The sequence below is a fragment of the Sinocyclocheilus rhinocerous genome, unplaced genomic scaffold, assembly GCF_001515625.1.
Source record: "Sinocyclocheilus rhinocerous isolate Xijiao unplaced genomic scaffold, SAMN03320098_v1.1 scaffold797, whole genome shotgun sequence".
Lineage (NCBI taxonomy): Eukaryota > Metazoa > Chordata > Actinopteri > Cypriniformes > Cyprinidae > Sinocyclocheilus > Sinocyclocheilus rhinocerous.
In genome coordinates, this window is record NW_015632978.1 from 291,921 (window position 1) to 307,916 (window position 15,996).

At 36.2% G+C, this 15,996-nt stretch overlaps 1 protein-coding gene across 2 annotated transcripts in view; it reads left to right on the forward strand.

Moving 5' to 3' along the window:
• LOC107743092 (tyrosine-protein phosphatase non-receptor type 18-like) overlaps positions 1-13,240 on the forward strand; it is a 20,969-nt gene extending 7,729 nt beyond the window's left edge. Inside the window, exons 8-17 of one of the 2 annotated variants that reach the window (XM_016556205.1) lie at positions 1,521-1,663; positions 2,055-2,121; positions 2,293-2,370; positions 2,591-2,668; positions 4,530-4,621; positions 7,793-8,109; positions 9,514-9,545; positions 10,013-10,046; positions 10,958-11,047; positions 12,738-13,240. In XM_016556205.1, the coding sequence (XP_016411691.1) occupies positions 1,521-1,663; positions 2,055-2,121; positions 2,293-2,370; positions 2,591-2,668; positions 4,530-4,621; positions 7,793-8,109; positions 9,514-9,545; positions 10,013-10,046; positions 10,958-11,047; positions 12,738-12,811 (1,005 nt within the window). In that variant the 3' untranslated portion in view covers positions 12,812-13,240. The remainder of the gene's footprint in view (positions 1-1,520; positions 1,664-2,054; positions 2,122-2,292; positions 2,371-2,590; positions 2,669-4,529; positions 4,622-7,792; positions 8,110-9,513; positions 9,546-10,012; positions 10,047-10,957; positions 11,048-12,737) is intronic. The other variant, XM_016556206.1, reaches the window with a different exon arrangement.
• The last annotated feature ends 2,756 nt before the right edge of the window (positions 13,241-15,996 follow it).

A 15,996-nucleotide genomic window follows, 5' to 3' on the forward strand; every position in this document is an offset into this window, starting at 1 on the left:
CATTGCCAGTTATCACAAACGCTTGATTGCAGTTGTTGCTGCAAAGGCTGGCACAACCAGTTATTAGATTTAGGGGCAATTACTTTTTCACGTAGTGCCAGGCAGGTTTGGACAGCTTTTTTCCCTTAATAAATGAAATCATTATTTCAAAACTGCATTTTGTTTTTACTCTGGTTATCTTTGTGTAATATTAAAATTTGTTTGATCTGAATCATTCAAGTGAGACAAATATGCAAAAAAAATAAAAAAAACAGGAAGGGGGCAAAAATTTTCACAGCACTGTGTGTGTGTGTGTGTGTGTGTGTGTATAATACAGACACATGCAAAAATATAATAAATATTGTTTTCTTATGCTCACCAAGGGTGCATTTATTGGATTAAACTGCAATAATATTGTGAAATCATTAATGGCAAAGCTGAATTTTCAGCATCATTACTCCAGTCTTCAGTGTCACATCATCCTTCAGAAATCATTCTAATATGAGGGTTTGCTGCTCAAGAATCATTTATTATCAATGTTGGAAATAGTTGTGATGCTTAATATTGTGTAAACAGTGATACATTTAGACAGGATAGGATTCAGTGTTGAATATAGTTAAAAAGAACATAATTTATTTGAAATTTTGTAACAAAGTGTCCTTGCAGAATAAAAGTATTAATTTCTGCAAAACAAAAATTAATGTGTATTTACATTTAGTATATGTATGCATGTAAGAAAATGTGTGTGTGTATGTATGTGTGTGTGTGTGTGTGTGTATATATATATATATATATATACAGTAGTCGACATTTGAAGTGGATCAAAAAAAGTTAATCAAAGTTGTCCTAAGACCAGTTGTTTTAGGACAACTTTGATAAAAGGTTTTGATCCACTTCAAATGTTGACGTGTGTGTGTGTGTGCGCGTTTTTGTGACAAATGAGGACATAAATTTGTATAATGACAAGGGTATGACATAGGTATTACAAGGAGACTTTTGATTTTTCAGGACATTACCCCATGTCCCCACTTTTCAAAACGCATATAAATCACACAGAATGGAGTGTATTGAAAATCTGAAATAGCACAAAGTTTCCTGTGAGGGGTAGGTTTAGGGTTAGGGTTGGTGTAGGGCAATAGAATATACGGTCTGTACAGTATAAAAACCATTACGCCTATGGGATGTCCCCACTTTTCACAAAAACAAACCTGTGTGTGTGTGTGTGTGTGTGTGTGTATGTATGTATGTATGTATGTATGTATACCCACCCATATATACCGTTCTATATATTTGGGGTAAACCATTCCTTTAAGAGTGTTTCTATTTGTGTTTTTAAGGAAAATTTGTCAAACCACAAAATTGCAGTGTACTTCATTTTGAGTGTCTTGTAAAACACTGTTTACTCTGACATGGTTCCAAACAAGGAACCGCCATTACTCTCAGTGTGTGACATTTCCCATTTTAGCTCGTTTCAAGCATTGTAATTTGGTGAAGAAACCGTAATCCATTGAGAGGTCAACACTCGCCATCTTTCCACACAGGAAACTCGTAAATTGTCTCATTTCCAGTATACTGCCTGGCCGGACCACGGAATTCCAGACTTGCCGGATGGCATTCTGGGTATGATGGAGCTGGCTCGCCAAAAACAGGGCAACCAGACGGACCCTGTAGTGATCCACTGCAGGTCTGTATCGCACGCACAGCCGTCTCTGTGTTTTTCTGTGCCTCTGACAAATGACCAATCTGCCCATGAAAATTCAACAGGACTAGTCGGTCCGTGTTGTTAGGGTGCAGCAGGGGCCGGCCTGTGTTCCTCTGGTTCCATGCATTTTAATGGCACCATTTAAATGAAGCGAGACATGTTAAATATTCAGCACCTGATGTGGCGCTGGAAAAGCCAGTTAACTTCCAGACTTCAGCACAGATTCACTCATTACCCTCTCTTTATATACATGAGAGAGGATCTGTCTGACAATATGGCCCATAATTCCCCCCCGTGACCCTCTGAACTGAGACTCAGGAGGGAACGGATCATATCATCATATGGAAATGTGACTGCTTCTCTTTCTTTACAGTGCCGGCTGCGGTAGAACGGGGGTCATCTGTGCTGTTGACTATGTCAATGATCTACTGCTGACGGAGGTATGAACACCATAAGCAACACAAAATTATATGCACAGCGCTTGAGAGTGAAGCATGTCATTTTAAAAATTAAATTAGGCAACAAATGTGTCATATATATATATATATATATATACACTAATGTAACGCATACACAGTGAACACATGAAACATGTTTTCTTTTATTCTCAGCAAATACAGGAGGATTTTAATATATTTGACCTGGTGTTAGAGCTCAGAAGACAGAGACCTTCGGCTGTGCAGACCAAGGTAACATAAGAACGTGATTTTTTTGCATGGCACATACAATGGAAATTATCTACAGAATGGATTCTTGAACAATTATTGAGGCCTCTTCTCTTTAAAGTAATAATCAAAGGCTGTATGTTTTTATCACATGGGTATAGGCCCATTTAGCCCCGTCTGTCATATTTCACAACACCATGTGAATTCCTGATGTCAAGTGCTTTGTTTTTGTGAATCTCCTCAGGAGCAATATGCATTTGTCTTTCATACTGTTGCTCAGATGTTTCAGAAGGTCTTGGAGATGAAAAACAAGAAGACAGAGGTAAGACATAAACAACTGTTCAAAAGTTTGAGGTCAGTAAGATTTTTTTTTATTTGAAAAAAAAAAACAATTATTCAGCAAGGATGCATTATTAGATTGATCAAAATTGGCATTAAAGGAACACTCCACTATTTTTGAAAATAGGCTCATTTTCCAACTCCCCTAGAGTTAAACAGTTGAGTTTTACCGTTTTCGAATCCATTCAGCCGATCTCCGGGTCTGGCGGTAGCACTTTTAGCTGTAGCTTAGCATAGATCATTGAATCTGATTAGACCGTTAGCATCTCGCTCAAAAATGACCAAAGAGTTTCTATATTTTTCCTATTTAAAACTTGACTCTTCTGTAGTTACATCGTGTACTAAGACCGACGGAAAATGAAAAGTTGCGATTTTCTAGGCCGATATGGCTAGGAACTATACTCTCATTCCGGCGAAATAATCAAGGAACTTTGCTGCCGTACTATGGGTGCAGCATGCGCAATGATATTACGTAGTGCCTGAAAATAGGCTAACTTCCGCCAACATAACCAACGTGACCATTAAATGCTGTTCTTCTGAACTTTCAATTCATAAAAGAATCATGAAAAAATGTATCACGGATTCCACAAAAAATATTAAGCAACTGTTTTCAACACTATTAATAATAGAAAATGTATCTTGATCGATAAATCAGCATATTAGAATGATTTCTGAAGGATCATGTGACACTGAAGACTGGAGTAATGATGCTGAAAATTCAGCTTTGATCGCAGGAATAAATTGAATTTTAAAATGTTCAAATAGAAAATTAATATTTTAAATTATAATATTTCACAATATTATAGTTTTTACTGTATGTTTGATTAAATAAATGCAACTTTGCTGAGCATAAGAGACTTTAAGAAATCTTACAGACCCCAAACTTTTGAATAATAGTGTAATTATATTGAATTGAAAGGGTTATTTCACCCCCCAATTTTGTCATCATTTGCTTACTCTCATGTCAGTCCAAACCTGTATAATTTTCTAAACACAAAAATAGATATTTGCTTGTTTTCCATACAAAAGTGATGCTGTCAAACTCCATCTAAAGCCATCAGATTTTAATGAGAAACACTGAAATTTAAGTTGCTATTCATTGATAACCTTCCTCTCTGAAAATTTGTGCTGAAATTTGCATTCAATTACATTCAAAAGTGCTGAAATTTGCATTCAAATACATTCAAAGACATTCAAATACAGGGCTTTAGTGATGCGAATCCCCTCATAATGAGCTATCATAGACTTGAAATGTAGGCCATGACTCATTGAACTACTTTCTTATGGGGCCTAGATGGTGTTTTTTGCCCTTGTAGGGCCTTGACAGCTTCTGCTTCTCTCACTTTTATTGTACGCAATAGTCCCTAGGATAGTTTGCAAAATATCTAATAACTGAATGATGACATTATGACAACATCATAACAGCTGTTACCTAATGTTCTTGTGCTGGATGACGTACTAATGTTCCTGTGCTTGTAGGTACATTGAATGGTGTTTAGATGGTGGATGTTCTTTGTGACAAAAGAACGATTTCCGTTTGTTGACATCGTAGGTAGAAACAGTATCTATATTTTCCTCTACGAGTGTTTTAAAATACATTCACTCTACCACTACATCTCTTGTTTTTACATCACATCATGTTTTACTTCCTCAAGACTTTGAGCCGTGAGCTTTAAAAAAGCAGTTTAGCAGGAAACACACTCGCTGTGTGCTTCCTCTATGCAAATGTTCAGGCATCCTTCAACAGTTGACACGCTCTTGTGTAGCCGCTCTACCACACTGTGTACATATTTCACAGTTTGTTTGTTTGTTTTTTTTCTGTTTTTTTATATTGGAAACTCAAGACTTCCGCCTCTCTGTACATCAATGCAGTTCCACCGAAGACTCCACTGAAATCAGGAACATTAGGCAGCATCAGCGTACCCCCTAAAACACGGTAAGACCACACAGACCCTCATTTCCACATTTCTAACCCCGTTTGCGGATGTCTGTGATTAAAACCAGCGGTGGCGACACAGCCAGAGGCCAGTTTGAGATTGACAACTGCGCAAATCTGCTAACTACGCCACTGTGCGTCACGCAGTTGGACTCACCCAAGACGCTCGCAAGCTGTTATTGTCAGTTCTGTCTCGCACACCACAGGGAGCGATTTGAACTTTTCTCATCTAACACGTAACTAGAGTTAATGTGAGTTGATCTCATGAGTCATCGACGTATAGCTGGATATGTATTTCTCTGCACGGGCACTTGTTCATGGTGACATTTCTGCTTTGCATACAGATGACTATGACTTTTGTAATGATGATTGATCTAAAGATGTGAATATTTTACACGAACGCGGTTTCCGCTAATGCTCAGATTATACAGAGCAAACAAGCAATTTAATCATTTGTAAGTCACTGTGTTCTGCCGTTGCAGTTCCCCTTGGGTCAGTAGCATTTTTCATAAGAAACACTGAATGCAAATGTGACAGACAGTCATTAGATGTTGCTGTAGATGTGGTCCCACAATGCACCAATGTAGTCAAGCCACCCAGAGCAAAAGGTGGAAGATAAACGTTCTATTTTCTGTGAATGAGCTACTGTGTAGTCTTACGTCACAGTATAATCTAATACAAACGACTTTGGCTTATAAACTAGCAATGTAATTGACATGCTAATGATCTCATCTCTTGATGATATGTTTCTGAGATATTCATTTTTGTACTATGCACCAATGCAGATGATTTTATGTTTAGATTATTGTGTTTTCTGTTCTATTATAACTCTCTGCTGTGTTGCTTGGATGCTTTTTTACTGGTCCAAGTAAACGTTCTATTTTCTGTGAATGAGCTACTGTGTAGTCTTACGTCACAGTATAATCTAAACAAATACCCATTGGCTTATAAACTAGCAATGTAATTGACATGCTAGTGATCTCATCTCTTGATCATATGTTTCTGAGATACTCATTTTTGTACTATGCACCAATGCAGATGATTTTATGTTTAGATTATTGTGTTTTCTGTTCTATTATAACTCTCTGCTGTGTTGCTTGGATGCTTTTTTACTGGTCCAAGTTAAAAAAAAAATGTCTTGGGCGCATGCCCTAGTAAAAAATTAATATATTAAAATAGTGCTGTCACATTAATCGCACATTTTTTCTGAAATTAATTGTGAAAAATCGTGATTAATCCCAAGGTTTGTATATACTTTTATATTGCAATATTTTCACATTAAATCTTCAAATTGATGTATAAACAGCATAAAGACAGTATATTTTCATATTTGTTTAATAGCATCTTTTTATTTTAAGGCCAGTATCACTGATACCAATACTACTGATGTCTCTATGAAACTGTTTTCCCCCTAATATTTAACCATTGACTATAGCCATTCAACATTACAGTATACAGTGGGGAAAATATTTATTTGATCCCCTGCTGATTTTGTAAGTTTGCCCACTTACAAAGAAATGAAGGGTCTGTAATTTTTATGGTAGATTTCTTTTAACAGATAGAGACAAAACAGAAAAATCCAGAAAAAAACACATTATATAAAGGTTAGAAATTGATTTGCATTTCATTGAGTGAAATAAGTATTTGATCCCCTACCAACCAGCAAGAATTCTGGCTCCCACAGATTGGTTATGTGCCCATGTGGAGCACAGATTAGTCCTGTCACTTTAAGAAGTTACTCCTAATGTCAGCTCGTTAGGTGTAAAAGACACCTGTCCACACAATCTGCATCTTCCATTCCAACCTCTTCCACCACCATGGGCAAGAACAAAGAGCTGTCAAAGGATGTCTAGAGACAAGATTGTAGATCTGCACAAGGCTGGAAGGGGCTACAAGACCATCAGCAAGAAGCTTGGTGAGAAGGAGACAACTGTTGGTGCGATTATTCGGAAATGGAAGAAATACAAAATAACCATCAATCGGCCTCGGTCTGGAGCTCCGTGCAAGATCTTGCCTCATGGGTTAAGGAGGATCATGAGAAAGGTGAGGGATCAGCCCAAAACTACATTGTTAATGATCTTAAGGCAGTTGGGACCACATTCACCAAGCAAACCATTGGTAACACACTATGCCGCAATGGACTGAAATCCTGCCGCGCCCGCAAGGTCCCCCTGCTCAAGAAGGCACATGTGCAGGCCCGTTTAAAGTTTTCCAAAGAACATCTAAATGATTCCGAGAAGGCTTGGGAGAAAGTGCTGTGGTCAGATGAGACCAAAATTGAGCTCTTTGGCATTAACTCGACTCGCCATGTTTGGAGGGAGAGAAATGCTGACTATGACCCCAAGAACACCATCCCTACAGTCAAGCACGGAGGTGGAAACATTATGCTTTGGGGCTGTTTTTCTGCTAAGGGTACAGGACGACTTCACCGCACTGAGGGGCAAATGGACGGGGCCAAGTACTGTAAAATCTTGGACGAGAACCTCCTTCCCTCAGCCAGAACACTGAAGATGGGTCATGGATGGGTCTTCCAGCATGACAATGACCCGAAACATACTGCCAAGGCAACAAAGAAGTGGCCCAAGAAGAAGCACAATAAGGTCATGGAGTGGCCTAGCCAGTCTCCAGACCTCAATCCTATAGAAAATCTGTGGAGGGAGCTGAAACTTCCAAGTTGCCAAACAACAGCCAAGAAACCTTAAGGATTTAGTGAGGATCTGTAAAGAGGAGTGGATCAAAATACCTCCTGAGATGTGTGCAAACCTGGTGACCAACTACAAAAAACGTCTTACCCTGTGCTTGCCAACAAGGGTTTCTGCACCAAGCACTAAGTCATGTTTTGCTTGGGGATCAAATACTTATTTCACTCACTGAAATGCAAATCAATTTCTAACCTTCATATAATATTTTTTCTGGATTTTTTTGGTTGGTATTCTCTCTATATCCGTTAAAATAAACCTACCATAAAAATTACAGACCCTTCATTTCTGTGTAAGTGGGCAAACTTACAGAATCAGCAGGGGATCAAATAAATAATTTCCCCACTGTATATATTAATTTAAAATAATAAAAAAAAAACTATTTTATGCTGGATAAAATAATTTGCTAAAATATAACATAAAATAATTGTATTCCTAAATTACATATGTATTTGTCTGTTTTTGGTTTCAGAAATCCGCCTCTCAAGTCCAGGCTTTCTCATCCTCTTCCTCAGATCAGGATGAACGACACTTACGCGGTCGTCAACAAGTCCAAACTACAGCCTCCTGCTTCTGCCCCTTGTTCCATCACTGTCCATCACTATGACAATGCTGCTTTAGAGAAAAGCAAGAACAATGCTGTCTATAGTTCAGTCAAGCCTAAAAGCAGGCCCATGTCAGTCCTGCCCTCTCCCACCTCACCGGATTACGACAGATCAACGACAGCCAATCAGAGAGGAGGACTGCCACCCAAAAAGACAGACCATGAGGGTTATGATCTATTGCCAGGTAAAGGACTTTTGATTGGCTTCTATTTTTTTTTTAATTCTTTGTTTTTAAATGGGGGATGATACAACAAGTTAAAAATTCAGTAGCCAGGAAATAACCACTTAGCAACCACCCTAATCCAGTGTTGGTGTAGTATTATTTATTTACTATTGTAGTATTTATTAATATTTTGAATTGGCTTGTATTTTAAATTTTCTGTTTTTATTTTAATTTTAGTTTTAGTCATTTTTTGTAAATGTAAAAAAAAAATGTAGCTTTATTTATTTGTTGAATTTTCAACATTTTCAAATAATTTTTAGTACTTTTGGAACTTATTTGATTTCAGCTAGGCACCAAGGCAACATTTCTAATTTTCCAAGTTTTTTCAATCTATTTATATATTTTGTGTTATTTAAATTAACAGAAATGTTTTTTAATAGTTTTAGCTTTAGTTAACATTAACAGCAACCCTGTGGTCGGTTGCAGAAAAAGTCTTACAAGTTAGTCGTCTTTTTTTTTTTTTCCCTTCTGGTCATAATTTTTTTTTTTTTAAGTCAGTTACATAAAAACATAGATTGGTCTAATTTGAACCCATAAATAAGTCTGAATACCTCTTGGCTAACTGAAGCCTGCTAGGCTAAAGTGCTGAACTGAAAATAAAAGCAGACAAAAAATGCAAACTCATGACTTCAGCTGCGCGTTTTAGTCAAGGGGGAACTTGCTTGTTTTATGAGAGTTAAGTTCTGGAAACTTCTGCTTGCTGCTTTCACTGTCCTCTCATGACTCAGTTCTGTTCACGTTCTTCTCTTTCATGTGATCAGCAGGGTATTCAGAGCCCTCTCGTTTGGTGTCTATCTGTTAAAAGTCAGTTATTTGATGCTTGTATTTCCATATCTCTGAGGGAATTAAAATTCTCTTTTTGTTTTATCCTCTTTTGAACTTTTAAAGTGTCGGCAGAGTCCTAACAGGTGAAGTGTGTCATTTTTCTAATGCCACTGGGGTGCCACCAAATGGAAATAGTCAGTAGCATACTGAATAGTAAGCTAGATTTCCTTTTCGAACATTGCCAGTGTTTTCAAGCTGGTATCATAAACTTTCCTCCGTCTGCTATTGGTCAACCAACAGATAGTCCCGCCTCCAAATTCACGCCATTTATTGAGGTAAAATGTTAGATGTTTTATACAGCGCAACAATGTGTACACACCCGTTACATACCAATGAGAGGCTTAATGTATGCATTTTAATATTTAAATAAGATAAGATAAACAAAATCATCAAAAATAATAATTTGTAATTTTCCGTACTTGGATGTAACTGGAACAATACTATACATGCAATATAAAAACAAATATTACACATTTTTAATGATTAATCATTTTGAATTGTAATCATTTTAATCCTGTCTATTTATTAATTTTTTCTCAGGGGAGTTGAGGTCCGTGAATAGAGATTCACAGGTAAATGTTCTCTTGGTAATAAGATGTTTGCAGTCATTTTTGCTTGGCAGATGGGTCCATTTGGTTTTCATGTTAGCATATTAGTTGTTAAATGAAAGTGCTAAATACATATTAATCTTATATGATGCACTTATATGCAGTTATTGGCCTGTAATTTGTGTCTGCTCACTTGTAGATGTGCCATATTACTTTCTTGTTTGTGTTTCACATCACATTCACATTCATCCTCTTCCTGTGATATGAGGCTTCTAGCTGAGATCACACTCACAAGTAAACAAGCTTTAGCACACACTTACAGGCAGGCAGTACATTTAGTAAAAATAACCTGACAGATTGAATATTTCCAGTGAATATGATGCTAATGTGTATTTGACTGATGATCACGGTCTTTTTAACCCTGATAGTGACAGATTATGATCTGCAAAGAATATCATTAAAACTAATGAAATGAAATGTGTTTTCCTCAGCCACACAGCTCTCTTTCACGATCCCCAAGTGCAAGTAAGTGCGCCGTTATGTGTTTTATTTACTATGATCTGGAAAAAGATTTTTCTGTGTGAATTTACACATTATTTATCAGTATTATTTATTTTTAATAAAATAAATAGAACGTGTTTAAATGATTCATTCCACAAAAGATAAATTATTAAATGCTTATGCTAAATGGGGGTTATTTTACTATAATTATGACACATGATTTATAAACCATTAACTGAGAGTTTACATGGACTATTTGTACTTTTACAAATGTATTAGTCACACCCCAGGCATTTTAAAATGTTCTAGTGAAGACAAAAAGAATATAAAAAAAAAAAGGTAGTAAAAAAAATAATTTCATAGCTCATTTCATTTATTAACAAATTATATTTTTTATTTATTATATTTTGTTATTATAAGCTGTTTATTATTATATTTGTTTTTCTGCAATTTCTTGCCTAAAATGCATTATTTTTAATGTGACGGGTCATTTTAATATATTTTTTTTAAATGCAAGACAAGCTCCATAAATATGAAAGTCTAACCTACAGTTATATAATTGTGCTCAAAAACTAAAAAAAAAACAACTATCATGCATAAAACAGTTAACAGAAATCTCACCTCGACTCCTAAGGTTGAAAGCATCTGCCTTATAGGTTTATGTAAATTTTAACCCATAGAGCTGATGATGAATGACTTTATATTATGTCCATAACCCACTTATGAGTGCACTCAAATAGAGTCCATAAAGAAAAACGTGTGTTGTTAGTGATGTAGGAGTCGCTTCAGTTCCCCCGAGGCTCCTTCTCGACCAAATGAGTGTGAAACACTATCTAGCAGTAAACAGGAAGCAGTGTTAGATCAGTGCTGGTTTCACTCTCATACTCGGAGTTTGGTTTTTAAGTTGTTAAACGCTGTTAAACATGTTTTCGCAGCTGAGAGCCAATCTTTTACAGATGATGATTATGAATATGTGTCTAGCGTTGTCAAGGATACCAGCAGCCCATTTCCCCCGGGTGGCCTGGGTGAGTAACGCCATATGCACACTAAATCTTAATTCTGTACACAACAAGTGTACTGAGCAGATAAACATTTAGGTTTGGATGGGTTTTTGACGAGACTTTGGACAAAACTGCATGCTATCACACTTTCTAGTTTGTCTAAAAGTTGAACGGCTGCCTAAATCTTACGGTGCACATGTGAATTGCTAACTTGTCATTTAGTAAATAAAAAGAAATAAACTGCTGCCTTACAAGAGATACATTTTTTTAGACCACACACACACTTACAACCACAAAGAAGTGGCAGCCGTGTGGTTTCTAGGCCTCAACAGTGCCTACTATTGTCTGCTATTGCTCATATTTAGGGTTAGAGGTTTAAACAGACCTCTAATCTTCAGGCATTTGTTTGTCTTTTCAAACCTGCATGGCTTTCTTTGTTCTGTGGAACAAAAATTATGCCACTTTGAAACGTCTTTTTTTTTTTTGTCCAAATATCTAAATCTTTGTTCCATAGAATAAAGAAAGTCTTACAGGTTTTGAATCATGTGAGGATGAGTTAATAATTACAGAATGTGTATTTTTGAATAAAGTAACACCTGGCAACACACAAAAAACACTCATGCTTCATGTTTTTTGGAACCTTGGAACCTCCTCTTTGGATTCTTTTATGAATATAAAATAAAAAAAACTTGTAAAGACTCGTATAGTTAGAAAAGATTTTAATTTGAAATAAATGCTGTTCTTTTTAACATTTTATTCATAAAAGAATCCAGAAAAAAACAAAAAAAACAAAACATGAAGCAGCACAACTGTTTCCGACACTGATAATTAATCGGCATATTAGAATGATTTCTGAAGGATCATGTGACACTGAAGACTGGAGTAATGATGCTGAAAATTCAGCTTTGTTCAGGCATTTGTTTGTCTTTTCAAACCTGCATGGCTTTCTTTGTTCTGTGGAACAAAAATTATGCCACTTTGAAACGTCTTTTTTTTTTTAGTCCAAATATCTAAATCTTTGTTCCATAGAATAAAGAAAGTCTTACAGGTTTTGAATCATGTGAGGATGAGTTAATAATTACAGAATGTGTATTTTTGAATAAAGTAACACCTGGCAACACACAAAAAACACTCAGAACATCATTGCAATCACATAGAAATGCCAGGTTCTGAAGAATGCAACATCATTCTTGAAAAATTTTGTATAAAAAAGGCAGACATGTACACTACCGTTCAAAAGTTTGGGATCAGTAAGATTTTTAATATTTTTTTTACCCAAGTTTCTTGTGCTCATCAAATACAGAAAAAAAACCTGTTATTTTGTGAAATATTATTGCAATTTAAAATAACAGTGTCTATTTTAATATACTTTAAAATATAATTTGTTCCTGTGATGCAAAGCTGAATTTTCAGCATCATTACTCAAGTCTTCAGTGTCTCATGATCCTTCAGCAATCATTCTAATATACTGATTTATTATCAGTGCTGGAAACTGTTGTGCTGCCTCATGTTTTTTGGAACCTTGGAGCCTCCTCTTTGGATTCTTTTATGAAGAGACTCCATTAAAAAACATTAAAAATCTTACTGATCCCAAACGTTTGAACGGCAGTGTATGCAATCCTGATCCATATTAATTCATTTTGACCTGTGCTCCGTTATCTTGCGTTTCTCAATGCGCCTGCTGATTTTAAACATTGTCTGTGTTTGTCTTCAGGTTTCAACTGTCGCATAAAGAAACCCAAAGGCCCTCGAGATCCACCAGCCGAATGGAGTCGTGCAGAAAGATGAAACTACAGCAGGTTTTAGGTTTTATAAAAACTGAACTCAACCTAGTGTAGCCCGTTTCAGTAGATGCACAGCTATTTTTACACTGGGTAATAAGCATTATTTATTTCCTTTACTGGTAGTTTTGTTTGTATTACCGTTTTAAATACTGAAGAAATTTCTGATAATGTACAGTTGTGTAGTTTATTGGTGTATTTGTGTGGCAAAATAGAAATTGCCAGTAATATTGAACATTTTCAGTGCACGCTGATGCAAGAATGCATGTGATTTAAAGGGGTCATTTAATGTTTTTGTAATTACGCCAATTTCAACTAATAGATGTTGTTTACAATGTAAATGTGAGTCGTGATCTGTTCTAATACATTCATCTGACACCAGTAAGTTGCTGTTTAGTTTCAGTACATGTTTATTTTGGACTTTTCAATGTTTTTATACTACATTAAACTGTTTTATTTCAAACCATCAGGGAAAATATGATTTCTCATGATACGAGCCCTTGCTTGAACTCAAAATCTGGAGCGTGGTTGTTGTGATATGATGTGTTTGTCAATAGAGGGCAGTGTAGCGGTGTGGTTTCTCTTCGTGTTGCTCCTCAGAAAGACAGGCCACTCAGGTCAGGTCATTTACAGACAACATAACATGTGCATAATTATTAATGCCGCATCTCATCTATGAATTTGGCTTTTTGATATTTAGCCATAAGAACATTTTGTGTGCTGTTTAAGCGTTCAGTTCTAAATCCAGTGTGGACTATCTGTTCAGTCTTAGCGCTCATTCCGGTGATAAAACCATAAGACTTGCCCTCTAAACTCCAGTGCGATTTTATTTCCCTCATGAAAATCAATGGAATCTTAAGTTGCGCTTAAAGCAGGGAGCACGTTTTCCCAGATGCTCGGCCTGTTGGCAGCGCTCCTGGATGCGTGTTTTTGATGATGAATCATTCTTGCAGAATGGTATTACAGCAATATCATGCAGAAATGCTGTGAGATGCTCTCTGCTGCTCTTTACACCATATCAAACATGCATCGCCTGTTTAAGACTGACTGCTTTAATGTGGCTGAGGCATAAAGACTTGAAGTCTCATGATGATAGAAGGTCTGATGACTTCTTGTAAAACGGAAAGTTCCGGTCCTGGATGCTGATTGGTCAACATAGCATTCCAGCTGTGCTAAAATACGTGATGTAGGTTGAATTTGTATGAAATTTGTAACAACTTTAAAGGGTGTGATGGGAAGGAGATGCTACTCGGAAAGTCTTTTTTTGTTACATTTTTTTCCCCACAACAGTTATGAATATAAGCATTAATTTTGTGTAACTTAGTTTAATATATCATAATATTTTCAATAGTAATCATATATTAATAATAGTAGTAATGTTTCTTTTTTTTGTGTGTTGGTCTCCTCTGAGCTCCTCTGGCTGGGTAATCCCATTCAGCACATGCTAATGTGAAACCAGATTCTAATGACCTTCTGCCATGGCTTTTCAACCCAAGCCTGGAGCAATCTCACAGCAACATCTCATAGATGCTCTCTCCAAGAACGCCCCCACAGTAGCACACAAGCATCCCAGTGAACAAACCATCTTACCATAAAACCTCTCTTATCCACACCATCGCTGCAGAGCGGCTCAGACGTTATGGTTTGAGTGAATTATTATTGTAATTTTACAGTACAATCACAGTTTCTGGCAGCATCCCAATTTGCATAGTGTCAGTTCTATATAGTGTACAACAGTCATGCCAGCAGAGCTTGTTTGAATTTGAATCTAGTGTTAAAGATTAGGAGTAGTGCATACTTGCAGTTTCAACTTTTTTTTTTAGATAGCTTTTTATCTAATTATGTTGTATATAGATTAATGTTCAAAAGTTTGGGGTCTGCAAGATTTTTTTTTTTTTAAAGAAGTCTCCTATTTATTTGATCAAAAATATAGTAAAAAAGAAACATTGTGAAATATTATTACAATTTAAAATAGCAAATACAATTTTCTATTTGAATATATTTTAAAATATAATTTATTTCTGTGATGTGTGTGTAAGGTCATAAATATGTAGATTTTTGCCCTATAACCCCTTTTTACTCTCGATGTAAACACCTTTACTGACATTATGGCGGTTTAATCAATATCTTGTATGTCCATTTACATTTTGAATCTTATAATGAGCTGATTTTTGAAAGTTTTCTGTTTGTTGCACATTTAAATGTACTTAAACCCCCGAATATTCCTTTAACTGTTTATTATTGTAATTTTAGCCCACTGTCACAGTCCATGTCAAAGCTTAACGCATCCAGAACAGTTGGTGCATTTATCAGCTCCCATGAAGGCCAGTCAGTTAACACTCTGTGCGGTTCTTTCATTGTTGTTTCAAGATGGCTTCACTGTCATCTGTTGGATTATTAATCAGAGCGCGACTGTAGAAAGCGCTTAGTGTCCTCCAGTCTCTTCATGTCCTCGGGATCATAAGCATCTCTTTCAGCGAGTGTCCGCAGTGAGACAACGGTCAGTTCTGAGGGAAGACAAAGACAGCGAGTGAGGCCGTAGAGTGGTTTGGATCCAGCAGACAACGGAGGCCTGTGTTCACTAGAGCACATGGATATTGATCTGCTCCCTGCCGTCTCACCGCCCATCTGTTTGGGTGAAGACTGCGATACCTCCATACTACAACTCCCGCCTGCCGTCTCCATGGAGACTAATCCATTTATCCCACTGAATTACAGTATCAGACGACTTTTTTCTGCTTGGTGGCCATTTTGTGATTGTCAATGGTTTTTAACTTTTGAATTTTATTGATTAGTCCATGCTCACATACATTTAGAAATGCTTTTACCAAAAGTGACTTCAAGAGAGGAGCAGTACAAGAATGTACATGTGTGTTAACCATAAGCATACAAGTGATCAAAAATCAGCTCACGAAAACATGCGCAAGAAAAAATGTGAGATTTTGAAATTGTGCTTTCTCTCTCTCTCTCTCTCTTAAAATATCGTTCACAGGGGAGGAAAATCATTATTTATTATTCTAGCTAATAAAAAAATAAAAATAAAATGCTATTAACTCTTTCTGTAAATGGATTTTTGTTCATGTAAATAATAATAAAATTTAAAAAATATTTACGATATGCAGGTAAAATAAACCAACAACAAATAATTTTTTTTAAATGTACATTTATTTTATTTTATTATATTTTTTATTT